We start from the raw sequence: 26970 nt of genomic DNA, 5'->3' as shown, positions 1-26970 counted from the left end.
TCAATTGGATAAATACAAAAAGAAATAAAGAAAAAGTAAATGAAGAAAATAATTAATTAAAAATCAGACTTGAACAAATGGAAATTAATGACTTGAGGAGCCACCAAGAATCAGTCAAGCAAAACCAAAATAAATAAATAAAATAAAATAAAATAAAATAAAAAATAGAAAAAAATGTTAAATACCTACTTGGGAAAAAAACAGACCTGGAAAATAGATCTAGGAGACATAATCTAAGGATTATTGGACTCCCTGAAAATCATGATGAAAAAAAGAGCCTAGACACTATTTTTCAGGAAATCATCAAAGAGAACTGCCCTGATGTTATAGAAATAGAAGGCAAAACAGACACTGAAAGAATTCATCGAGCACTTACTGAGATCCTAAAATCAAAACTCCAAGAAATATTGTGACTAAATTCCAGAACTATCAGACCAAGGAAAAAATATTACAAGCAGCCAAAAAAACCCCCAAAAAACCCCCCAAAAAACCCAAGCCCAATTCAAATACTGAGGAGCCACAATAAGGATCACACAGGATCTAGCAGCATCCTCATTAAAGGATTGAAGGGCCTGGAATCTGATATTCCAAAAGGCAAAAGAACTTGGTATGTAGCCAAGAATTATTTACCCAGCCAAAATGAGCATTTTTTTCCAGGGAAGAAGATGGACATTCAATGAAATAGGTGAATTCCATTTATTTCTGATGAAAAACCAGTGCTAAACAAAAAGTTTGACCTCCAAATATAGGACTCAAGAGAGGCATAAAAAGGTAAAAAGAACTCTTGAGAACTGTATTTCTGTTATGGGTATACATAAAGAGAATCTAGTAATGAAATGAATTTTCTGCATTTGAAGACCAGAAACAAGGTTAAATAAAAGATAGAAATATTAGTTTTTCTTTGCTCCAATATTAGGATGTACTTCACCTCAACCTATTTCCATGTGGAGGTTTAGTTTTATAAATGATTGAGCTAGGGGGCAGCTAGGTGGTACAGTGGATAGAACACCAGTCCTGAAGTCAGGAGAACCGGAGTTCAAATGTCCAGACACTTAATACTTCCTAGTTGTGTGATCCTGGGCAAATCAATTAACTTGTCTCAGCAAAATGAATGAATGAGTATATAAATAAATAAATGATTGTATGTTAACCATTAAGAACAGTCCTAGTGTCTTTTCATTTTGTGGAGTGTCAAAAAATTCTTTCCAAAATACTCTGAAAATAGATATAGGGAAAAAAAAAAATCAATGGGTAAAATAATCTGATTACTTTTTTTTTGATGCTAGTATTAAGGTTAGAGGAAGATTTTCGTAAAATAACTTTTCTTAGACTAAGTGAAGTGTGGTCTCTGTCAAATTTTGTAACATTTTGGCATTTTGTGATTGCAAATTTATTCCATTAAATTATGGAGATACTAATTTTAATGAGACCTGATTCACTGATATTGTGATAGTTTAAGTTTGATGTCAGTGTTATTGGCTTGAAATAAATGACAAATAGTAAGTTTAGAAATGGGTCTAATTAATTATTAATTTTTAAGACTTAATGGAAACACAATTTATTGTAATGTGATTATACAACATGTATAGTTCACCAAGCTACTACCTATAAATTAAATCTTAAAGACATAATAATTATTAATTTTAACTTCTATTTCTATAGCAACTTTTTTTTTTTTTTTGCTGTGGCAATTGGGGTTAAGTCTGTTAAATAGGTATGAGTAGGACATGAATTATCTCTTTTTTTTTGTCAATATTCTCAGTATTTAGTTGTACAGCTAATCTTCAACTGTTAAAAGCAAACTGAAAATGATATAGGAACATAGTACTTATTTTTCTATAATATATAGAGATGAATAATTTAGGAAGTATCCAACTGTTGATGTGATTTATATATATATAACTAGTTAGAAATTAAAAAAGAATCAAAAATAAAATTTCCATGAAAATAATAATTGTGTTTGAGTAGCCAGAAAATATGATTTGTTTTAGATATATAAAACTGAAATTTAACATTCTCCCATTTTCCCCTCCAGTATTAGAGTAAAAGATGCCCTTTCTCCTTTTTAAGAATTCCACTGGTACCTTATTTCCCAAAAGATCTAACTCCCATGACAATTCTTCACTAGCCAGTTCAAATTTTTCCTCTCTGTTGGGTATTTTCCCTTTGTTTCAAACATGGATAGATTTCTGCAATCTTAAAGAGACTTTCTTTTTGTTCCTAATCCCTTCTCTAGTATTGGTGCTTTTTCTCTCTTTGCTTTGAGAAGCATCATTCTTTTTTTTTCTTAATTGAACTAAATACAAAATTAAGAAAAAAAATGAGATAAACAAAGAAAGATAAAAAACCAAAACAAGACAAAGCACAGTCATGTGCCCAGCAGAACATCAGACAGGATTCAAAATATATAACAATAAATTTCCATTTCAAGAAAGCATACATAATAATAGAAGAAATTATATTCATGAACGTCCCTTTTTGCTTCCTTGTAGGTTATTTTTTTGTTCTCTGCTGTGCAGAGAAATTTATTCTTTATTTTTTTCCCCTTTTGCCCCCCACTCCGCAGCAAGCTACTGTTAAGCACCAAAGTATTGATATGTATACACATATCTATATTCATACCACCCATCATAATTGTCCATATATGCATATATATACTTACATGCATACATAGCCACATATACACACATGTAAACATGCTTCTAAAATAATAACATGGCTGACAATGTGATTTCTCTCTTGATTGAATCTATAAGTTTGACTTTGTTCAAAATCAATTATTACTAACCCTACTTTTTTTTCTTCTAGTAAATTCTACTCCTGGATCCTTATTGTTGTGTTTCTATATATTTCTGATATCCTATCCCTGCTAACTCTTGTACTTTACCTAACCTCTCCCTTATTTTATGGCTTCCTCCCTTATCTAATCTCTCCTCTCTTTATCCCTTTTCCATTAACCTACACCTAGTCTACCACAACTTTACATACCCCACTTTTTTCCTATATCTCTTGCCACCTTGGAATTGTGAAGGAATCCAGCCATTCTAGAGAGCAATTTGGAACTATGATCAAAAAGTTATCAAACTGTGCATACCCTCAAATCCAGCAGTGTTACTACTGGGCTTATATCCCAACAAGATCTTAAAGGAGGGAAAGGGACCCACATGTGCAAAAATATTTGTGGTAGCCCTTTTATAGTGGCAAGAAACTGGAAACTGAATGGATGCCCATAAAATGGAGAATGATTGAATAAGCTATAGTATATGAATGTTATGGAATATTATTGTTCTCTAAGAAATGACCAACAGTAAGGTTTTAGAGAGGCCTGGAGAGACTTATTGAATTGATGCTAAATGAAATGAGCAGAACCAGGAGATCATTATACATGGCAACAGCAAGATTATACGATGACCAATTCTGATGGATGGGGCTCTTTCCAACAATGAGATGATTGAGATTTGTTCCAATGACCTTGTGTTGAAAAGAGCTATCTGCACACAGAGAAAGGACTGTGGGAACTGAGTGTGGAACACAATATAGCACTCTTATTCTTTCTGTTGTTTGCTTGCATTTTGTTTTCTCTTTTGTTTTTGTTTTTTTTCCTTTTTGATCTCATTTTTCTTGGGCAGAAAGATAAATTATATAAATATGTACACATATATTGGATTTAACATATATTTTAACATATTTAACATGTATGGATTACCTGCCATTGAGGGGAGGAGGGGAGGGGAAGGAGGGCCAAATTTGGAACACAAGAGAGTTAATGTTGAAAAATTACCCATGAATATGTTTTGTATATAAAAAGCTTTAATTTTTTTAAAAAAGGAAATATACATAGAAGAATTGCACACGTTTAACATATTTTGGATTACTTGTTGTCAAGGGGGAGGGATTGAGGGGAAGGGAGGAGGAAAATTTGGCTATCTTTGCATGTATTTTGAAAATAAAAAGTTATTTAAAAAAAAATCTGCATACCTTATCATACCTTGTCCCAATGTCATAAATCTAGATAGCCTTCTATCCTCCATCTTATACTATTCCTTCCTCCTTATTTCTTTATAGATTTTGGAGGGTATTATAATCTTCATGACGTATACATATGTATATGTGTAGTGCTTTCCATTTAACTTGTTTTTGATGTGAGTAAATTTTCAGAATTATAAGACTTCTTTCCTTTCTCTAATGTCCCTGTGCCAATTCTTCCTCTATACCTCATTTCTATAATGTAATTACTATTTTTACCTTTTACTAGTTAGTTTTGCTTTTTACAATCAGATTGTGTTCAACTCTGTCCCAATCTTTCTTTTAAGCCACCCAATTCCTGATATTATTCTTAAACAAACAGTATATATTTCCATGTAAAAACCAAACAATTTGTCCATTTGAGTTCCTTGAAATCAATCTTGGATATTGGCTTTTATATGTTAAATTTTCTATTAAGTTTGTGTTTGGTTGAGACAAAGTCCTGAAAAATCTCCAAGCTCATTGAATGTCCATTTTTGTTGTGTAATTTTATGAATAATTTTGCTAGATATGATGTTTTTGACCATAGGCCTAGTTCTTTTGATTGCTTGTATATATTATTCTAGGATCTATGATCTTTTATTGTGGCTATTGATAAATCCTGTACAATTTTAATTGTAGCTCTACCACTTTTGAATTCTTTTTGTTTCTTATAAAATTTTCACTTTGATCTGGGAGTTTCAAAATTTGGCAATAATATTTCTCTGTTTTCCACAAATGATATCTGTGAGGTGGTGATTAGTGGATTCTTTTTCTGTTTCTCCTTTCCCCTCATATTTTATCACTCCAAGACAATTTTTAAAAGATTATTACTTGAATTATTGTGTTAAGATTCTTCTTTTGGTCATAGATTTCAAGTAAGTAGACCAATTATTATGTTTTCTCTTCTTTATGTGTTCTCCAAGTCAGTTGCTTTTTCATTCTTTATATTTTGTTTTGTTTTTTCTTAGTTTCCTATAGCTTCAATGGCTTCCCCTTGTCTAATTCTAATATTCAAAGAATTGTTTTCTTCTTTAAGACTCTCTATATTCTTTTCTAGTTGGTTAACTTCCACAATCTTTTTGTTTTCCTTGTATATGTTTTCTTTTCTAAAAAAAATTTTTTTAGTCTTTCCTCATTCTCTCTCACTTGATTTTTAAAGTATTTTTTGAGTTTTTTCTAGAAATTCTTTCTGGACAAGTAGCCATTTAATATTACTCTTTGAGGAAGAAGCTTTTTTTACTTCACTGTTCTCTTCTGAAGATGAACCCTGGTTTTCCCTATTCTTACAGTAAGTTTCTATGGTTGGGTTCTTTCTTTTTTTGCCTGTTCATTTTTTTAAAAAATGAGAACTATTAGTGTAGGCACCTCTAATCTTAGAGTTGGGGAGGGAGGGGAAATAGTGCCTCTAGCTTCACTTCAGCTCTCTCTCCTCTGATCTGGAACCCCAAACATAAAGCTCTCTCCTCCTGTACTGTCCTTGCCCTACTACTTCTGCACTCATAGGTGTGCTGGTTCCTTCTTGCTCAAGGCCGTGTCTCAGCAGCCCAGTTAGGCCTTGAAGATCTTATTCAACAGAGACTCCCTCAGTCTTCTCAGACTTGGACCTCCTCTCCTCGCCTCACTTCCCTACTCCTATTCTCCACCTTGTCTGGGAAGTGAAAGTTCCTGTGGTTGTGGCTAGAGCTATCCCAGCTAGCCCTAGAACTCCCCACTTGCTGTTTCTGTGGAGCTAATCTGCAAGTGTTTACACTTCACACAGGGAGGGATCTTTAAGTCTTTTTAAGTTGTACCAGGAGGACCCCTGTTCTGCCTCCTCTTCTTTGTTTTTCACCAGCCTATGTTTATCCTGAGAAGCAAATTTGTTTTGTTTCTGAGGGAAATCTGGAGAGGTTGGGATTTTCTGACCTACTCTGTCATCTTCCCAGAATCCTTTGAGAGCCACCATTCTTAAATGAGGGTTGACACCTGTCATCATTTTCTTATGAACCTTGAGCTCAATCTTTCAGCCTTACAAGTTACAGAAAACTATTCTCTTGAAGATGATCAAAACTTTTTTTCTTATCAAATTAAAAAAAAGGCTTTTCTCAATTTTTCTTTCCACAACCTTTCTGTGTATTTAAAATTTAATAATTTTGTACTTTCAAACTATCAGGTCTTAGCTTCTATTAAGGGTATATAATTTATTACCTAACACTCTGATCCCTCTTCTTCCTCTTTCTTAACTGTGGTGTTTTTTCAGTTGACCAACCCTTGGCTGTTTTATTTTCTGCACACTAATTCTCTTTCTGCGAGAATGTGTTCCTTTTATGGCATTGATATTCATTTTCGTAAATATAATTCTGAAATCTTCAATCCAGCCCTGACTTTTTGTTAACTCTAGTTGTGATTCTCCACCTGTCTGATGGACACTTCCTTATAAATGTTCCAATGTCACTTTGCATTCAATATATTTAAAGTTGAATATATAATTAATTCATGAATAACTTATAAATAAATAAGTAATCCCACTTTTGCTTCAGTCTACTCACTTACAATTTAGTTCTGATATCAGAAATAATATTTTATCATTCATTCATTCATACATCCACCAAACATAACAGAGACAAAATTTAGATCAAACATGGTTATGCCCTCAAAGAGCTTACAATCCAGAATGGGGATAAGTTACAGATAAAGGTTACTATAATACATCATAAAATAAAAATGGCTAGTATTTACACTGTAATTTGTTATAACCATTTTATAGATGAGAAAACAGGCTGAGAGAGATTAAATGACTTCCCCAAGATCACACAGCAAGTCAATTTCTGAATCAGGATTTGAACACAGATATTCCAGACCCTCTCTTAACTAATAAAAACATTACAAGATTTTCAAAATTAAGTGATACAGGAGAGGTACATGGAAAAGGATGTTATTGACAGTAGGTGGAATTTAAATTGTTTCAAAGAATGGTAAAGAATTAAAAAAAATAAAGGGAAAAGAAAGGGATAAAGGAAAAGGAAAGAATGTGAACAAAAGGCACAGAGACAAAAAAGGACAGGACCTTTGAGAGAAGCAGAATACGTAGCTTGGTTGGAGTATAGAACACATGGAAAGAAGTAACTTGAAATTGAGAGTGGAAAGGTATAGTGGAGTCAGATTATATACAGTATTGAATTCCAAATGGAGGATTTGTTGTTGGTTTTTAAACTTCAGCTGGCAAGTGGGAAATAGGAGTTTTTTGTGATAATTCAAATGTCTTACCATAAGCACCTTTGGCAGCTGAAGAGCCAAAACCAGCACCAGTGTTTTGAACATGGATGATTGGATGAATGGTAGCATATACCACTAATGGAAATAGTGAAGTCAGGAGGAAAGTTAAGTTTGGATGGAAAGAAAGATTTTGGACATGGCAAATATGAGACAAAGCCAACAACAAGGAGACAACTGGAGATGTTAATTTCGAGATCAGAAAAAATGTCAAAGTTGGAGAGATACATCTTAGACTCATTCAGTTAAGAGGTCCTAAGTAGAGGTTTTGGGATGGGATTGAATAAAATTGTTAAAAGGGAAAATAAATATGTCAGAAGAGAATCCTAGGGAACACCCATCTTAAGAAGTCAAGAAGAGAACAAGGATCATCAGAAAAAGACAGCAAAGGAAGGGTGAGAGAAGTTGGAAAACTAGGAAAGTTGGGATCTCTAAAGCCAAAGAATCAAAGGGTATCTTTTAAGAAATAAAAAAGGTCAAGGAAGATGATGGCTGAGAAAAAAGACTCCTATATCTGATGACTGTGTCACTGTTGACCTCTGAGGGAGCTGCAGGAGTAGAGTGGTGGGGATAGAGGTCAGAGCACTAAGAGAACTGATGATATGGATGCAAAGGCATCACTTTTATAACAAGTTTAACAATGAATGGAGAGAGAGAATGGTGGCTAAATGGGATAGGAACAAGAATTAAGGATTTTAGAAGAAATGAAAATAATTTTAGGTAGATGAGAAGCAGTGACAAGAAATGGAGAGATTAAAGATATATAAGGCGGATAAATAGGAATAGGAAATAGAATAGGAAAAAAATGGCACTAATTACTCAGAAAGATGGGATGAAGGGCTCTGATGGAAGAATAATATTTAGTGAGGTCTTTTATGATAATGCTGAAAAGTTTTAAAGGAATTGAAATGGTCTCCATTTTCTCAGGGGTTAAATTATTTGTGAAAAGCACTGGGAAGAAAAGTGTGAAGGAAGGAAAAGATCTTGAAGACTGGTTATGGAAAATGACATTGAGATATTAATATGACCACAGGGATTGCCTAGCTGGTTATATAGTCTACTATAAATTTATAGTCGATGAAATTACTTCTCATTTTTAGTTCTCACCAGCAATGCTTTGGCAGCCTGAGATGAAGAACAAAGAAACTGAAGAGTAGGGGAATTATCAAATTACAAACAGCAAAAGAACAAAGAGGAAAAGACTTCTTTCTAGAAAAATAGTTGATGATCTTTAGAGGGGATTCCCCCTAACCTGAGGTGTTCAAATAGGGGTTGGTCAAGTAAGGGTTAGATAAGATAGACTTTGGAGTTTCTTCCAACTCCATGTGGAAGTAGTAAAGTAATAGTAGCAGTAATCTAATGTGACACATGGATGGCAAACCTGCAGACTTATGGGTCAGATACTCTATATTAGGTAAAATTATAGTTTGGGGAGATGGTGCTCTCAAAAATAAAACTGCCTCATTCTTCCCATGATTTTACTTTGACCAAGGCAAAATAATAGTTCTAGGTGATTTGCCAGATATTCTTTTGCCTTGATTAAAGTAAAGCCATGGAAGAATGGATCTGCTTTAATTCCTGAGAACACTACCTCCCCAAAGCAAAAGAATATCTGGCAAATTACATAGAACTGTTAATTCTGGTCACCTCAGAGAACCTGTGTTTTAAGACAATTGAAGGATCAAATACTGAGCTTTTAAGATACCTTAAGTCTTAAAAAGAATGCTAGAACATTGCTCACAGGAGCTAACTACTAACACCGCCTCCACCCTTGTCAGGGATTTTTCCCCCCCTGAGAGGTTCAACTCTCCAGAATAAAAACAGCTTACTACAATTCAAAGATGACTTATCAGATGGCCCCAGAGGAACAGAAATGGGCAAACATGGAAAAAAAAATTCTGATTGCTGGAATTAATTTGTTATAGAGCCAGTTCATAGCTTTAGTCTAGGAAGTGCTAAGTGTTTATCTGAGATAGAGAATTAGAAAGAGAATACAACTATTAAAAGAGGAAGAGAGAGAGAAAGAGAGAGAGAGAGAGAGAGAGAGAGAGAGAGAGAGAGAGAGAGAGAGAAAGAGAGAGAGAGAGAGAGAATGAATGTATATGTATTTAAAAATTTCTCTCTCTTTTTTTTTAACCAACTAGCTATGTGACCTTAGGCAACTTGGAGCCTCTTTGAAACTTATCTTTTTTTTGTAAAGCAATTGGACTAAATAATTTGTCAGGTCCCTTTGCTATGATTCTCAGCTAGTATATAATTTAAGTGACTCTTATCCTGGGACTCTTTCCCTTGAAGGTTGTAAATTATAATGGGACAAACAAGTAATTTTCCTACTTACCTGTGAATATAACAGTATTGAGACTAGATTTTCCCCAAAGTTCCATAAAATGTACAACATCTCCAAATCGCAGGGATGGATGACCAGTGAAAACTACACATGGTTGTTTGAATTCATTGCTGAAGTCTCCATGAATGCTGGGATAGTGTTTCAGTTTGTTGGTCTGAATGAGCTGAAAAAAAAAAAAAAAAAAAAAGAAAGAAAGAAAATGAAAAATATATTAGACAATATATAATGAAAAGAAAAAAGGTGTATAATCTTGCTATTTGCTGCTACAGAATGGGAGTGTAGGTGGAAATGTACTTATGAAACAAAGTGACTTTATTTAAACTGACCAAGTATCATCAAAGTTATACAGAATGGCTTTCAGGGCAAAAACCAAATTAGGCCCTTTTGTTAATAGCCGCTCATTTAAAACAAGATTTTTTTTGTTTGTTTTTTTTTGAACGAGTAATTTTTAAAAAAATATTATCCCTTGTATTCATTTTTCCAAATTATCCCCTCCTTTCCTCTACTCCCTCCCCTTGATGACAGGCAATCCCATACATTTTACATATGTAAAACAAGGTTTTCTTCCATGTACCATGTTATTTATCACTATCATACTTAATTGTGCCTATCTATCCATCCCACTTAATGTCACACAAAATGTAAAAGAGTTTTCTTCCAAAGAACCTATAATGTTGCTTACTGATTCTATGCTATGCAAAGGGTTTTGTAATAAATTTGTTTCATTGTGTTATGTTCCTCATTCAATTTTGGCAACAATAAACACATAAGCCTCAAATAAGGATAATGACAGAGACACTAGTGGGCCGGTGGAACTGGAAAGTTTTGTAACTCTATTCCATTTGTCAGACATCTGGGTATGCCTCATTTAGCACCCTGTGATATGGCTAAGAGCTGGTCCCTGAGAGGAGTTCATCAAGCCCTTAGTCACCTGACACCATGGTTACCACTTGCTACTGCCTTGCTTTCAAAACTCCAAGGCAGAGTCCAAGGCAGCAAAGTGAACTGAAGACTCACAGAGATCATACATTCCCATCACAATGCTATACTACTTCTGTTCTTCCAGAACATCATAAAGGCTCCAGCCTTGTGGTCCTCCTCTTGCGGCTTTAGCCCTAGGCTAACCAGGTTCCCTGGCTGCCTTGTCCTACCACTGGGTTACTCAACCATCTGTCTGCCCTACTTCTGTGCTCATGTTGGTAAATGCTACTGAAATCGCTAAGTATCACAATAAGTCCATCACAAATTTCTATTAATTAAACTCAACTGGTTCCTGTTACATGGCTTCTCGACTAGAATAAACTACCTTTTGCCTCTTCCTCTCCATAGATTTCTTAATCTGACCATTGCTAGGTTTGCTCTAATTCACAGGAATGTGACAGGTCAGGCAGTTACAGGCTGTGTGAATACAAGTCATTCATTTCATCAACAAATCCAGATTGTTATCTACTGGCCCCCTCCAGCACAGTCTCCCTTCTTTCACAATCAGTTCAGTGCTTGGATTATGATTTTAAGTTATAACTTATTTATATAACCAGTGACACAGTTATAGCCTCTTGTGCCTCTTCTTAAGTTATAACTTACTTATATCTTATATAAGTTAACTTATGCAACTTATTATATATCTTATTTCTTCCTTAGTTTTAGAGAACTCCATCATATATTGATGTCCTCATAATGCCCTGAATTCCCAGTTTTTTAATATATTCAGTGCCTATTACCTAGGTCTCCAACTCACCTCAGCCACACACAGGGTTGTCATATTTTTGATTTTGCCATTGCCAACAAATATTTCATTGCTTATTAAAAAACTTTGAATTTCCTTTACCTACTTTTAACTTTTATCTTTCCATCTTTCCTGATCTTAATTTATTTTCTCTTTGTGATCTCCAATCCCTCTATTCTTTAGCAACCTTCCAGGCCCTCACATCTTCTCTGGCTACATTCTCCTTCTTTTCTAGTCTTCAGCCTTGGTGAACCACATCTATCATATCCTGTTTTTTTCTTGAATTCTTTCCTTCCTTGTCCTATAATGAATTATGTTTTGCCAAACCCAATCTTGGATTATTTCTACCACCTGCCGACTTCTTCCTAATTACATGCTGCTGAATAGAACTAGAAGAACTCATAAAACTCTGACGGGGCCCACTAAAATTTTATGCTCACTAGTTTCAAGAGGGTTCCCATCATAGGAAATCAATCCTATTGTTAATTATCACTAATCCTTGATTCTCTATTCCATTCACCAGAGAGACTGTTCCAAAACTTTTCTTGTTTGCTTAGCCTTCTGTGCCACTTCTTCCTTCCACTTTCTGAAGGACCTTGTCTCATCTTTCACCTCTAAAATTGAGTAGAGTTCCCTCTTTTCCCCCACTCGTTTCAATCCTTATGACCCCCCCCCCAAATCTTTCCCCAACTATCTCTGCCTTCATTCTAATCTCCAAGGCCAACCTCTCTATATGTACTCAAATACATTGTTCCAACCATCATATCCATTTCCTCTCTAACCTTTTAATCTCTCCCAATATACTGGTTTCTTCTCCACTCTCTATAAACACCCAAGTTTTCATAACCCTAAAAAAGCATTCACTAAATCCCAATAGCTAGCATTTATGTAGTGCTTTAAGGTTTACATATATTATCTCATGTATATTATCTTCATTACAATTCTGTGAGGTAGGTACTATTATTAATCCCATTTTGCAGATAAGAAAATAGAGTCAGGCGGAAGTTGAGTGACTTGTCTAGGACCATATTAGGGATAACTGTTAAGGCAAGATTTAAAATCAGATCTTTCTCAGACAGAATCCAACACTCTTCACTGTGTGATCTAACTTGCCTATCACTATCATCAGCTTTTCTTCTATCTTTCTCTCTCTTTTCTTAACTAAAGAAAATTTAACACTTTTTTATTTTTAAATTTTGAGTTCCAAATTTTCTCCTTTCCTCATTTTCCCTCCTCCCTGAGATGTTAAGCTATTTAATTTAGGTTTTTGATTCTCGTCCTTCTTTACCTCTACATAGCATTAGAAACCATCCAGTATCTATTTACTGGAGACTGTCTCCTCTCTATTTTTGTGGTGACTCTGCTTTCTCTTGGTTATTCTCCTAGCTATTTGATCCTTACTGTCTTTTGATGGATTTTTACTTGTGACATACCCATTAATTATGATTGTTACCTAAGGCTTTTTCCTGGCATTTCTTCTCTTCCATTTCTATACTCTTGCACATGGCAATTTCATCATCTCCCAAAGGTTCAATTATTATCTCTATGCAGATAATCTTAGATCTAGTCTGTCTCTTGAGCTCTAGTCCTGCAACACTAACTATATGCATTTTTAACTGCATGTCCTTTGGGTATCTCGAAATTCCACCCGGATTCCTCTCTCTTTCCTCTGTTAAAGATACTATGTTTCTTCAGTTATTTTAGCTTAATTCATTTTAAGGCAATCTTAATCCCACCTGTTCTCACTTTCAAATAACCTCTGCCAGCTCTGCTATCCATTTTCCTAGTGTTGAAGCTTTGCTTCTGAGTCCCTTCATTGCTTACTTTTCCTAGTTAATTTTTCCTCTCATTTTTCCCCTTAAGTCAAGATTTCCTTTCTCTTGTCCCCTTTACCTTGTTTTGCCAATTGGTTTTTAAAATTTCACCTTCTGTTGTCTTTTTCTAAAAAGCATTTTTTCCATTCTTTTTATTATTTGTCTTGATGTTTTATTTATTTTAGACTTTTATTCTTTGATTCATGACCCTTTATTTTGTTGAGAACATATTACCCTTTGGCAGCAATTTTCCTATGTCCCTGTTTGGGCAGTTAATTACTGAAGTTTTCCTTATCCTTGGCCTCTTTTCCTCTTAAAAATCTCATCTCTGGGACTATGCTTTCTATTTCTTCTAGGTCTCATTTGCCCTTGGGAGTTCCGATTGTCCTATGACTGGTCTAAGCACTAAATTCCTGTAGACCTGCAAGATCTCCACTTCGCTTTTTCAAATCTCTCTTCTCTCATTGTAGCTAGCATTCATGAATATAACCCCAATCCATTACTGAAACAAGATTTTTCCCTTTTCTCTCTCCCTTTTTTGATTCTTCCCTTTCTATTGTCCACTAGTTCTCCCATAGGCTCTCTAGTTCCTGAGAGTTTTCAAAGATTACTTTATCTTTATTGCTAGCCTTTGACTTCATTAAGGTACATCATATATTATCTTCTTTCTACCTTTTTATATCCCGTCCCATTTTAAAATTTAATCCCACAAAAATAATTTCAATAGTAATTTACCTGTAGGTGTGATATTAAGAAGTTCAATCTAGGTTGTTTCAGACCTGTTTCTCTGCCATCACTGCTGTATTTTACTTTTATTCTTGTCTCTGTATGTATTTAGAAAGAAATCGCTTAATGGTTTCTCTATTATTTTGTTGATCTTATTTACTGGGTTTACCCCTTACTTATGCTTCTGGGGTGTCTGAAAAGCAAGTAATATTTCTTCACTTGGATTTTATTTCTAGGCATGCTCTGAATGCCTCTTTTTAGCTGAATAGTCATTTTTTTTTTAATCATATACAGTTAGGATCAGATTTTTAGAGTGGGTTATGCTGGGGTGTTTCTGAGCTCCATTTTTCTTTGGAGCACATTATTTTCATTCCTTCCTGTGTTTTTTGGTGAATAAAAGTAATAGATTTATTTGAATTTCTTTTCCTTTGTGTCTGAAAGTCTTTCTCTTGGTAACTTGAAGAATTTATTGTTTTTCAGTAGAATTGTTAATATAATCACTATATATCTTGGTGCTTTGCAGCATAGGTTATTTTTTTGGCCCCTAAGGCTATTCTATGGATTTTGTCTTCTTTATTCATAAATTCTAGGCAGTAGTCCTATATTTTTTCTGGTGTTTTGTGGTGTTCCTATATTTTCATGGTGTTCAGGGTTTTTTTGACTTGTGTCCTTCAAGGACACAATATTTAATTTTTAAAATATTTTCCATTATTTCAATGAATCTTGTCTTAGAGATAGTATGTTTTGCTTGAGATCATATTTCCGTTAAATGTTATTGCATTTTCCTCTTCTTTCAGACTGTTCCTTTGGTTCCATGTTTGTATTTCCAGCAGTTATGTTCTTTTGTTTCTTTAGTATGACTTGCCACAGTGGATTTCAGGTTTTTATTTATTTTGCTAACTATTTCTATTGTATAGGACACAAATTGTGCTTTCATAATTCTTATTTCTCTTTTACATCATTTATGAATATCTTCCTATGGTTCCATTTTCTCTTAGGAATTCACAAGCTAGGTGGTGCAGTAGATAAGAGCACTAACCTGAAGTCAGGGGGACCCGAGTTCAAATCTGGTCTCAGACACTTAATGCTTCCTAGATATATGACCCTGGGCAAGTCACTTAACCTCAATTGCCTCAGCAAAAAAAAAAAGAAAAGAAAAGAAAAGGAATTCACAAGGTCATCTGCTTTATCAGGTTTTAATTTATTTTTTTTATAATACTTAATCACAGATGCCTAAACTCTCTTACTTGACCTGGAAATTATTATTGCCTTTTGGTTCATCTATTGATGTTCAATGTCTTTGGTTTTTTTTTTTTTTTTCCCCCTTTTGAGATCTTTCCCCATTACTTTCCCTCTTATTTCCTTTCTCTTTTCCTTACTTTCATCCATTACTTCTTTTCCCTATTTTCCCTTATTGTTTCCTTTCTGACTCTTTTCAGATTGATAGTGGTTTCCTTAAGGGTTGTATCTCAAAGTAGTATGGGTTCTCTCATAGTTCAACATCCTTGCCCTCTGCTCCAAGTGATTTCTGAGGGGACAAAACTGGCCCTAGCTGTGTTCTGATTTACTTCAGGCTCTATGGAATGCTTTCACATTTTCTTATTCTCTTTCCCCTCAAATCCTCCATTTTCTGGTTGGACTTGGTGGCAGCATAGAACCCTTCCATTCTGGTATGTCACTTAGAGCAAATTTTTGCTTTTTGGATCTCTGTGGCAGAGGGGGGAAGAATGTGAAGCTGACTTGTACTTTAAGTTACTTGGGTCATGTAAAGTGCTGTTGTCTCCAGACAGTTGCCATTCGCTCTCTGGGAGGAGATCTGCTGTGTCAACTCAAATCTCTTGGACAGATTCTTCTTCCTGTAGAGAACCGTTGTCTCCAGACAGTTGCCGTTCGCTCTCTGGGAGGAGATCTGCTGTGTCAACTCAAATCTCTCGGACAGATTCTTCTTCCTGTAGAGAACCGTTGTCTCCAGACAGTTGCCGTTCGCTCTCTGGGAGGAGATCTGCTGTGTCAACTCAAATCTCTTGGATAGATTCTTCTTCCTGTAGAGAGCCGACTTCCCTTCCTGCAGAGAGCAACCTCAAGTCTCATCCAGAAAAAACTCTCTTTTCCTCCAGAGCTGCCCTCTTTTATTCTTCCAGAGAATGGGCATGGGATAATGCAAGGGCTTCTGGGAAAAATTACTTCAACCAATGAACTTTCTCCTCCTAAGCATGCAAGCTGTTTCCCAGAAATTCACAAGTTAAAACTCCCAGTCATGGCCGGAACTAGAGAATTGTTAAGTACTGACTTAGCACTTAGTAAGAACCTAACATCTCCCCCTTTCTTTTGATTTAGAACATAGGGTGGTCATGACCTTGAAACATAAATCCATCAATATGGGAGGCATTACACATAATTACATAGATTACATAAATACATAGTAACATAGTAGCATAGTAACATAATACATGCTAGAAGTATGTAACAAATAACATGATCAAATAATCATAAATTGAGAATTTATAAATGTCCATAAGTCCATTAGTCTCATCTTGTGTTAGGAAATCCAATGATTCCTGCTGGTTTTTAAAGTTCTTTAACAGTCTTCTTATTAGCCATGCTCTTTCAGTGTCAGATGTTTTTTAGATTTTCTTCCTTGTTTTGAGGTCTTTCTCTTTTTCTGTCTCTCTCCGATGGACAAAGTGGATATGACTCATTGGCACCCATCTGAAGAAATACAAGCAAACCCTCTCCCCCAGGCAGTTAACCTATCTGGTCCCTTCCATTCACCACTTTCTGGGTCTCTCCACATCACCTGGCGATTATCTAAGGACAGTGGAGCTGCTCACACTGGACACTTCTGATGGATTATAAAACTTGTCTGCCGGAGCCAGTGCATCTTTGTCAAAAATTAGAAAATTAATGGTATAGAGAACTAAATTTAGAAGTTCCCTAGGGCTACCTGTGGCTCCCCCTTTCTTTTGTTTTTGGAGGAGTGTCTTAATGTCTGTTTCTTCTCTCTACTATTGCCTGACCTTGCAGATTAAAAGGTATTCCAGTAATGTGTAATATCTTATACTGCGCACAGAAGTACGCAAAATGTTTAGAACTATATGCAGGTCCATTATCTGTTTTTATTTCTTGTGGCACACCCATAATTGCAAATGCTTGGATAAGGAATTTAGTGACCACTTGGGCTGTCTCTTTCGCTGTTGGCACTGCAAAAGTGAATCCTGAAAAGGTATCTACTACCACGTGGATGAAAGACAGACAACCAAAAGATTTATAGTGGGTCACATCCATTTGCCAGATTTCATTGGGTCTCAAACCACAAGTGTAGGAGCGTGGAAAGGAAGACAAGCTGTACAGCTTTTTACTATGCTCCTAGCTTCTTCTCTTGTGATTCCAAATTGTAAACGTAAAGGTCAAGCAGCCTGATGATATTTAGAATGAGATTTTTGTGCTTCCTGAAATAAAGGACTACTGGCTAACATGGTTAGAAGGCCATCTGCCTTTGAATTTCCATCAAAAATAGTTCCTGGAAGTTCACTATGTGAGTGGACATGCAAGATATAAATCTTGCCTGGATGTTTTCTCACTTGCTCTTGAAGTTCTTTAAAGGGCTGATAAATATTAGAGGCTGCAAATTTTATTTGGGCTGTCGCAATTCTTTGTACTACACCTACTGAATAGGCTGAATCAGTAATTATATTTACGTCTCCTGGTTAATAAGTAAGAGCTAGCATTATAGCAAATAATTCATTCTGTTGAGTGGACTGAAAAGGAGTCCTGACTTCTCTCTTTATGGTTAAATCATGAGAGTATATAGCACAAATATTTTCTTTGGAGGCGTCTGTAAAGATTGTTGGTCCTTTAAGAGGAACCTTAGAAACCTTTTCTTCAAAAATCCACCACCAATTATATAGTAGCTGGGTTATCTTTAATGGAGATCCATGTGCAAAATTTGGAGCGGTGGCCAATAAAATTTGCCATTCTGGGATGGTCTCACAGCATACATTAATTTGTGCATTAGTATAGAATGTGTATATTTTTTCAGGACTTATTCCAGATAATTGTATTACTCTCTTAATAGCCTTTAATAAAATCCTAGCCACAAGCACTGGGTAAGGAGAAAGGCTTTGTTCTGGTTGTGCTGGGAGGTTCACCCACTCAATCACACTGTCGCCTTGATGAAGGACTGCTGTGGGTGCCTCTTTTGTAGCAAAAACTGATATTTCCAAGGGTTTTTGAGTGACTCTTTCAACCACATTGGATAAAGCCAGTTCAACTTCTCTCAAAGCCTCTTGTGCTTCTTTTGTAAGCTGGCATGGTGAATTTAAAGCACTGTCTCCCCTTAAAATGTCATATAGAGATTGTAGTTGATTGGTAGTTAAGCCTAACACTGGATGCATCCATTGAATATCTCCTATTAATTTTTGGAAATCATTTAAGGTGTTCAACTTCTCTGTTCTTAAAGAAAGCTTCTGTACTGTGAGTGTTTTAGGATATACTTCATATCCTAAATATTGAAAAGGAGTATGTCTTGAATTTTTTCTGTAGCTATATGCAGTTTGTAGTACTTTAGTGTTTCCATGGTCTTTTGTAGACATGCTTCTAACATTTGTTCCTCAGGTGCACATCCCAAAATATCATCCATATAATGTAACAATATTACTTTTAGAAAGGCTTTTCTTACTGGAGCAAGAGCAGCAGCAACATACATTTGGCACATAGTAGGGCTGTTTTTCATTCCCTGTGGCAAAACTGTCCATTCATATCTTTTATAAGGCTCAGCCAAATTAACACTAGGCACTGAAAAAGCAAATCTTTTCATATCCTCCTTATCTAGAGGGATAGAATAGAAACAATCCTTAATGTCTATAACCCATAGAGGCCATTCTCTTGGCAACTGAGTAGGAGATGGAAGTCCAGGCTGAAGAGTTTCCATAGTTTCCATCTGTTCATTTACTCTTCTTAGATCAGTTAACATGCTCCATTTTCCAGATTTCTTTTTCACCACAAATACTGGGGAATTCCAAGGACTTAGAGAAGGCCACAAGTGTCCTTGGTCAAGCTGTTCGTTCACTATGTCTAATAAGGCCTGAATTTTATCACTTCTTAAGGGCCACTGTTCTACCCACACTGGTGAATCAGTCTTCCACTGAATTGGTGAAAGTGCAGGTAGGCCTTCAACAGCAGCCCTGCCTAAAAAGCCGAAGTGCTTATTTGTAATCCTATCTGCTGTAAAATGTCTCTTCCCCACAGATTGATAGAGATTTTTTCAACCACAAAAGGAGTAAAAACTCCTGTTCTACCTTCAAATATCCATCTCAAAGGCCTAGCACTAACTTCTGCTGCTATTGATCCTCCTACCCCAGACATGTAGGTGGTCTGCCTTAATCTTTGGCCAATGACTGGGCCAATTGGCATCTCTAATAACTGTACGATCTGCACCTGTGTCTACCAATCCTTCAAATGGTATTCCATTTATATAAATAGTATGCATAGGTCGGTCAGCTGTCACAATTCCTGGATTTTGTTCATTGGAGTCAGAATCTAGGCGACTATCACCAAGTTGCTTTTTAGGGGTATGTAACAATAAGCCTGATGCTACTACTTCTTCTGGTTGATAAATCACATGTTGTCTACCTGTGTTAGTGATTGGGATATTAGCTACATGTTCTCCAGTTTCCCACATCAGGGTATGGATGGACACTGTTTTGTAGGCACTCTCAGAAGGTGAAATGGTCAAGCCTACTGTGCCTGGAGGCAAAGAATCCATAGGCTCAACAGAAACAGATTTTACTTCTCCAGGGAGCATCTCAGTAGTCTCTACTGCACACAACTCTATTTTTCCCAATTTCAATCCCTTTCTTCCATCTGATTGCCTTTTGGCTGATTGATCACGTCTTAAAATTCTCTGGATGTAACCTCGGCTGCCATCTGCCCCACTTGGCGGGGCTGAAGCTGGGCCCCGCCTCTCATTTCCCTGGGTCAATCTACATTCGGAGGCCCAGTGGAGACGTTGTGACATTTCGGACATGGAGTTTTAGGTCTTCTCTCACCCTGTCTTCTCACTGTATCTCCATATCTACACTGAGCTCTTAGATGTCCAATTTTTCCACATTGGAAACATCGCCGAATTTCTCTAGAAGTCCCTTGCTAGGAAGGACCCTGTATTTCCATGTTCATCATAATGTGGGTGTAAAAAGCATTTGTTCCCACTGTAGCACAGCGTCTTATGATCTCCTCTAAAGGAGCATCTTTGTCTAATCCCCATATAATTCTTTTGCAAATCTCATTGGCATTTTCCTTAGCCAGATGTCTGGTCATTATTTCTGTAGCTGCATTTTCTCCAATAGTTCTTTTGACAACAGTTTGCAAACGTCCCACAAAATCTGCAAAAGGTTCATTGGGACCTTGCTCTATTTTAGTGAAAGCCTCTCCCCAGTCTTTCTGTCCAGGGAGGACACCCTAAGCTTTTATTGCAGCCTTAGCAATTTGCTCATATATTGTCATGGTATAATTAATCTGTTCTGAATTCTCTCCATACCGACCTTCACCAGCGAAGTGCTCAAAAGTGAATTTTGTGTTAACTCCTATTTCCAAATTGCATCTGACTTGGATTTTACATAATTCATGAAACTCCGCAAGCCATAACAAATTTTCTTCAGGTTCTAGGCATGTCCTTGCTATGGATTTCCAATCATTCGGGGTTAAGACTTCATAAGACAAACCATCTAATAACATTTTAACATAAGCCGATGTAGCCCCATAAAGGGTACAACCTTTTTTCAAATCTTTAATTTTATTCAAATCTAAAAGTGTATATCTTCTCCTTTTTTGACCTACAGAGTCAATATCTTCAATCACAGGATATGCATGTATAAAATCACTTATATCCTGTCCTTCTCTCTTAGCTTTAACCAATGCTTTTTCTAATCTTGTCATAGGCTTAGGCTGCTTCACAGGCAATTCTGTTTGTGTTTCTGCCTCTTCCCCTCCTCCTTCTTGCTCCATCCCTGAAGGGTTAATTGAGGGAGGAGATGGGAAATGCTCCTGTTGCTCAGAATTGTACTTAACTTCATTGATATCTGATTCATCCTTTTTACCTAGTTTAGTAGACACTTCCCCATTTTGCTCCTTCTTCTCTTCCTTTAGAATAACATTTTTAAAAGCCATTTGGATTAAATTGTAGGTATGAAGTGTATCTTTGGAAATTGAGTTTGGTCTGGAACCAAAGGGCAAAATGTCACAAGGGCAATTGTAGTGTTCACCTAATTGCGTTCCTACTAATTCCCATTCATCTGGATCCAATTCTTCTTCTAGAGAAAAACAAGGACATATGACCTTCACAGTTTTTAAAAGTTCAGTAATATCCTCCAAAATTATAATCAATCCTTGGCTTTTCATAACCTTGATGATGCTCTCTAAACATTTTCCTTGAACAGAAAGTGTTTCACTATTAAGAGATTGCTAGGTTAGCCTTTAACAAGTTAAGTTCCTTATTTGTCTATTAGAACACTCAATCTTTAACAAAGTTTCCTTGTTACTCACAGTTTTGGGTCAGAGAGACTAAGATCTGGATCGGAGGCTTTCCCACTGGAATCAGGATCGTGTCTGTCCCTGTTCAGGCGCCAAATTGCCATGGTCCAGTCTAGCTCCTCTGAAGGGCTCAGAATAAGTCCTTAAATGCAAAGGTCTGGTCTAGCTCCTCTGAAGGGCTCAGAATAAGTCCTTGTCAGGATAAGCAAAAGTCCTTGCCCCACGTTGCGGATGCCAATTTGTAACGTGCTGTTGTCTCCAGACAGTTGCCCTTCGCTCTCTGGGAGGAGATCTGCTGTGTCAACTCAAATCTCTTGGATAGATTCTTTTTCCCATAGAGAGCCAACTTCCCTTCCTGCAGAGAGCAGCCTCAAGTCTCGTCCAGAAAAAATTCTCTTTTCCTCCAGAGCTGCCCTCTTTTATCCTCCCAGAGAATGGGAGTAGGATAATGCAAGGGCTTCTGGGAAAAAATTACTTCAATCAATGCACTTGCTCCTCCTAAGCATGCAAGCTCTTTCCCAGAAATTCACAAGTAAAACTCCCAGTCATGGCCGGAACTAGAGAATTGTCAAGTACCGACTTAGCACTTAGTAAGAACCTAATATCTCATTATCTCATTAGCACTTAGTAAGAACCTAACAGGGTCAGTTTGTGCAGCTCTGCTAATAGGAGTCTGTAGGAGTAGGGATGTTAAAAAAGTTCATGGGATTTTTTGGGTTTGTTTGGGTTCTTGGTGTCTTAAGACTGTGGAGACAGTTAAATTGCTTTATCTTTTGGCACACAGTTTTTATTTTAACGAGATCCGAGAGGATTAGAAAAAATGCCTGTTCCCCTAGCTTATTGGTCACATGACCTGGAAATTGGCATTTCAAAATTAAATGGTCCAAAAGAGAACTAATTTATTATCTTTCCCACTTTTTCAGGAACTTTCTTTTTTCTTTTTTTAAAATTTATTATAGCTTTTTATTTATCAGATATATGCATGGGTAGTTTTACAGCATTGACAATTGCCAAACCTTTTGTTCCAATTTTTCCCTTCCTTACCCCCACCCCCTCCCCCAGATGGCAGGTTGACCTATATATGTTAAATATGGAACTTTCTTTTAATTGTTGCAGGGGACCACTATCATTCTTCTAATCCCCCAGGTCTACAATTGTGACATCATCCTTGCCTCTTTTCTATAGTTGCCAAATCTTGTGATTTTTTTCATTTGATCTCCTTCACAAATCTATTAGATCCCAAGTTCAGGCCCTCATTATCTCTTACATGTATTACTATAATAGCCTTCTAATTGGTATCCCTGTCTCAAATTTCTTTCCACTTTAACCCATCCTCTATTCAGTTGCCAAAGTGATTTTTCTAAAGTACTCCTTCCTCCCATTCCTAACCTGAACTCCAGTGTTTTTATACCAACTCAATATCAAAATCCTTTATCTGGCCTTTAAAGCTCTTTACAACCCAGTCCCTTTCTATTTTCCTAATTTTCTTATTCTATTATCTAGTCATACTGACATATTTCATGTTCCTTAAACACTAACACTATAGCTCCTATCTCTGTTCTTTTGAGGTGATTTATTCCCCATATCTGAAATGCTGTCCCTTCCAATGTGGCTTTCCTGGCTTCCTTTAAAACTCAGCTCTTTGCTAAAGAGGTCTTTTTTTTGATCCCCTCAGCTGCTAATGCCATTCTCTCTCTCTCTCTCTTTCTCTTTCTCTCTCTCTTATGCTGAGGCAATTGGGGTTAAATGACTTGTCCAGGGTCACACAACTAGGAAGTGTTAAGTGTCTGAGGCCAGATTTGAACTCAGGTTCTCCTGACTTCAGGGCTGGTGCTCTCTCCACTGCACCACCTAGCTGCCCCTGCTATTCTCTTTAAAGTAACTTTCCATTTTTTTTTTTTGTATTTATCTTGGCTATTCTGATTTTTCTGTATTGTCAAGAACTTGATACAATACCTGGCACTTAGTAAGCTTGTGGACTGATTTTCTTCCTTCCTAACTGATTCATTATTGGCCTCCACATAGCAGTTGCTCCGAAATTTCTATATTCTTTTTAAACCTATACTGTTCAATTCTAAGTAAGGATTTAATAGTTTTAATTGAGAAAATCAAAGCCTCATCATGAGCTTCCCCTTTTCTTTTATAATATCTCAAAATCTGTCTAATTATCTTACTGTCTACCCTCTCAACCCCAGAGTCTCTCTTTGCTCTCTCTAGTCTAGACAAAGAGGTTGCCCTTTTCCTTGCCAAAGACAATGTATCTATTTCTCCTCTTGATCCTACTCTTGCCTGTCTCTTTAGGAAGCTTACCCCCTTCACCATTCCCTCTTTTTGTTCATCTTCAATCTCTCCTTATTCCCTGGCTCCTTTCCTTATATTTTAACAGATATGCCCAGGTTTTTCCATCCTTAAAACAAACTACTGATCTTGCTATCCACTCAAGTCATTAACCTATATTTCTTTTCTTTTTCACATATTCCTACAATGTATTGTCCACATTCACTGTCTCTATTTCTTTCTAAGAGACACTATGCAAGTAGAGGATTGACATTCTCTTCTCATCAACCCAGGGAAAGGTCTACATATCATTTCTTTGGAAAGTAGAAGACTCTGGCTCTTCCTTTTGAAGCAGAAGTTTAAAGTAAAAGCCTTGTAGAAAATATATTATTAAAAAACAGTAGAGGATGATCTTCAGTTGGCCACCTAGGCAAGTTTTTGGTCTATTGGTATAAACTATAGTTACCCCATTTGCAGTTGTTGTAATTAGCTATAAGTTGAGATGGCTAAAATGATTCCTGAAGTCTTCAGGATTTTGGCTGTGCTCTATTTAGCAACTAGTGGTTGTAAAACCTCACATTGGTATTTACTGGTCAATTACAGTAAGTATGATTTCCACTGAATATGAACTCAATCTTCACCAGAAAAAAATGAGGAACTTTTGACATTTGATAATATGGAAGAATGTGACTAAATATGAATGACCAAGTGGGTGCAAATATCATTAAGGAGTCTAGTATTCTATGCTACACAAACTTGCTTTTGTTTTTGCATTGCATCTTTTGAAGAATCTAGTGTTTGATATATGAGACACTGATTCACATTTTGGGGCTGAATAGAGGTTTGTTCTAATTTTCTTAGCTCGTCTGAGATATATGGCAACAGAAATAGCTATTGGGAAAGACATCTTTGATGTACACTTGACATGAAACATTCCACTCCCTCAACAGCAAACTACACAAATCTCATTAACCAAGTTAAACACTCTACATGACCATGCAGCTGACACATAAATGAAATTGTTAGTTTGTTACAGTCACTGAAGTACTATACTTCACCTAGTCTTGATGTGAGAGAATTGTAGCAACACATTAATCTCAATTAGTTTAATGTATGTTATGCAGGGAGTAATAATACAATAATTTTTAGCTACGAAGGACAACAGAATCAGCTTTCTTCTTTTAAGGTATAATGAGGCTCTTTTAGGTTTCACATATATAGCATTTTGTTTTGTAAATCCTTAATGTACTACTCAAGTAAAACTATTATAGAAATATATAGTTTTTTTCCTAATCCTATTAGATTGCTTACCTAAACATTCTATCTTCCCTGATACTTAGTAAAACAGTCTGGTATAGTTGGTCCATAACTATTTATTGAATGAATAATGCTGTTAAATAATTCTTAAAACAAAATACTTTTTATTCAGGGATAAGCTATTTCTATTCAGTTTTTTCTTTTTAAGTCAAAAAAGCTAATACTACTTTCTAGCTACGATACCTAATCCATGATCTTAGGTTTATGCTTTTGCCAATCTATTTTTGTCCTTTGAAGTCACTTAGGAATAACACTATATATAAATGAGATTTAACCAATTGTTGGGTTTTTATTCCCTGCTTCCTAAGCTCTACTGAATGCTGAACAAAATCTGAATGCTGGGTAGGAGATTAGGTGGTCATTTAACTCCTGTCAATGACACAAATCTCTTTAATAATATCCTTTACAAATGGATAGTCTAAATTGAGTGCTTTCAATGATAGTGCTCTACATTATGAAGCCAGCTGAATCAATTTCTGCAGTTTTAATCGTTATAAACTTCTTTCTTAGACTGAGCTGAAATTGATGTCCCTATAAGTTCTTCCTATCAGTTTAAACTCTGGAATAATATGCATGTCTATGCTCTTCCAGATGCCTTAAATATATATATGTATATTTCAATGAACCTATGATCTCCATCTAATGGGTGAAGATAAATAAATAAATATTTATACCTTCTCATTTTGTATGATTTTTGTTCATATCTTTCCATAGATCTTAACAATAGGTCCCTAAAATGTGTTAGGGCCTTAATCTAGGCCCTTAGAGAGAACTAGATGGTACAATAGATAAAGTGCTGGACCTAGAATAAGGAAAATCTATGTTCAAATTCTGTCTCAGATACATCTTAGCAGGATGATCTGTGTGTCTTAGTTTTTTCATCTATAAAATGGAGATAATAATAGGCTTACCTTCTAAGGTTGTTATGAAGATAAAATAACATTTGTAAAGCCCTTTGCAAACCTTAAAGCACTGCATAAATGTTAAATATTATTATCATCAATAACACTCCTTGAAATCATTCCTTACTATCTCTTTCTACATGGCAGTTGTTCCAAAATTTCTATATTTTTCTTAAACCTATATTGCTCAATCCTAGGTAAGGACTTTACCTTCTAGTTTCAATTGAGAAAATCAAAGCTCTCATCATGAGCTCTCTCTCTCCACATAAAGCGTTGATTCCATTCTCTCCCATCTTAATGTACTCATAAAGTAAAACACAATCCTCCTTTTTCTCTAGATTTCTCAATTTCTCCCTAACTACTAGTTTCTTCCCTGCTACATGTAAACACATCAAAATCTCTCTATCCTTAAAAAAAATTATTAGATCCTACCATCCTTGCTAACTATTGTTCTTTCTATATCTCTCCTCCATTTCTCAGCCAAACTCCTTATATCAACTTATATCAACTGATGCTGAGTGAAAAGAACAGAACCAGAAGATCGCTGTACACTTCAATGCTGTATGAAGATGTATTCTGATGGAAGTGGATATCTTCAACATAAAGAAGATCCAACTCACTTCCAGTTGATCAATCATGGACAGAAATAACTACACCCAGAGAAGGAACACTGGGAAGTGAATGTAAATTGTTAGCACTACTATCTATCTACCCAGGTTACTTATATCTTCGGAAGCTAATACTTAATGTGCAACAAGAAAATGGTATTTACACACATATATTGTATCTAGGTTATATTGTAACACATGTAAAATGTATGGGATTACCTGTCATGGGGGGAGGGAGTGGAGGGAGGGAGGGGATAATTTGAAAAAATGAATAAAAAAAAAAAAAAAAAAAAGAAAGTAAACAGAAGGCAATCTAGGGAAGAAGTGAGCATTATTAACTATAACAAAGTTTTATGGAGAAGGTGACATTGCATGGAACCTCAAAAGAAGTTATAGGTTCTGGTAAGCAGAAATAAGAAGGGAATGCATCCCAAATATATTAAAATGAATAGAAGTTTAATTATAA

At 35.9% G+C, this 26970-nt stretch overlaps 1 protein-coding gene across 5 annotated transcripts in view; it reads right to left on the bottom strand.

The window, feature by feature from the left end:
• Positions 1-26970, bottom strand: part of INTS9 (integrator complex subunit 9) — a 129674-nt gene that overhangs the window by 24308 nt on the left and 78396 nt on the right. For all 5 annotated transcript variants that reach the window (XM_074287558.1, XM_074287555.1, XM_074287557.1 and 2 more), the window contains one exon: positions 9599-9770. In XM_074287558.1, coding sequence (XP_074143659.1) covers positions 9599-9770 — 172 coding nt within the window. The remainder of the gene's footprint in view (positions 1-9598; positions 9771-26970) is intronic.

The sequence above is a fragment of the Sminthopsis crassicaudata genome, chromosome 2, assembly GCF_048593235.1.
Source record: "Sminthopsis crassicaudata isolate SCR6 chromosome 2, ASM4859323v1, whole genome shotgun sequence".
In the NCBI taxonomy this organism is placed as follows: Eukaryota; Metazoa; Chordata; class Mammalia; order Dasyuromorphia; family Dasyuridae; genus Sminthopsis; species Sminthopsis crassicaudata.
The sequence above is the reverse complement of the archived record's forward strand: the minus strand, read 5'-3'. Positions and strand labels throughout refer to the sequence as shown.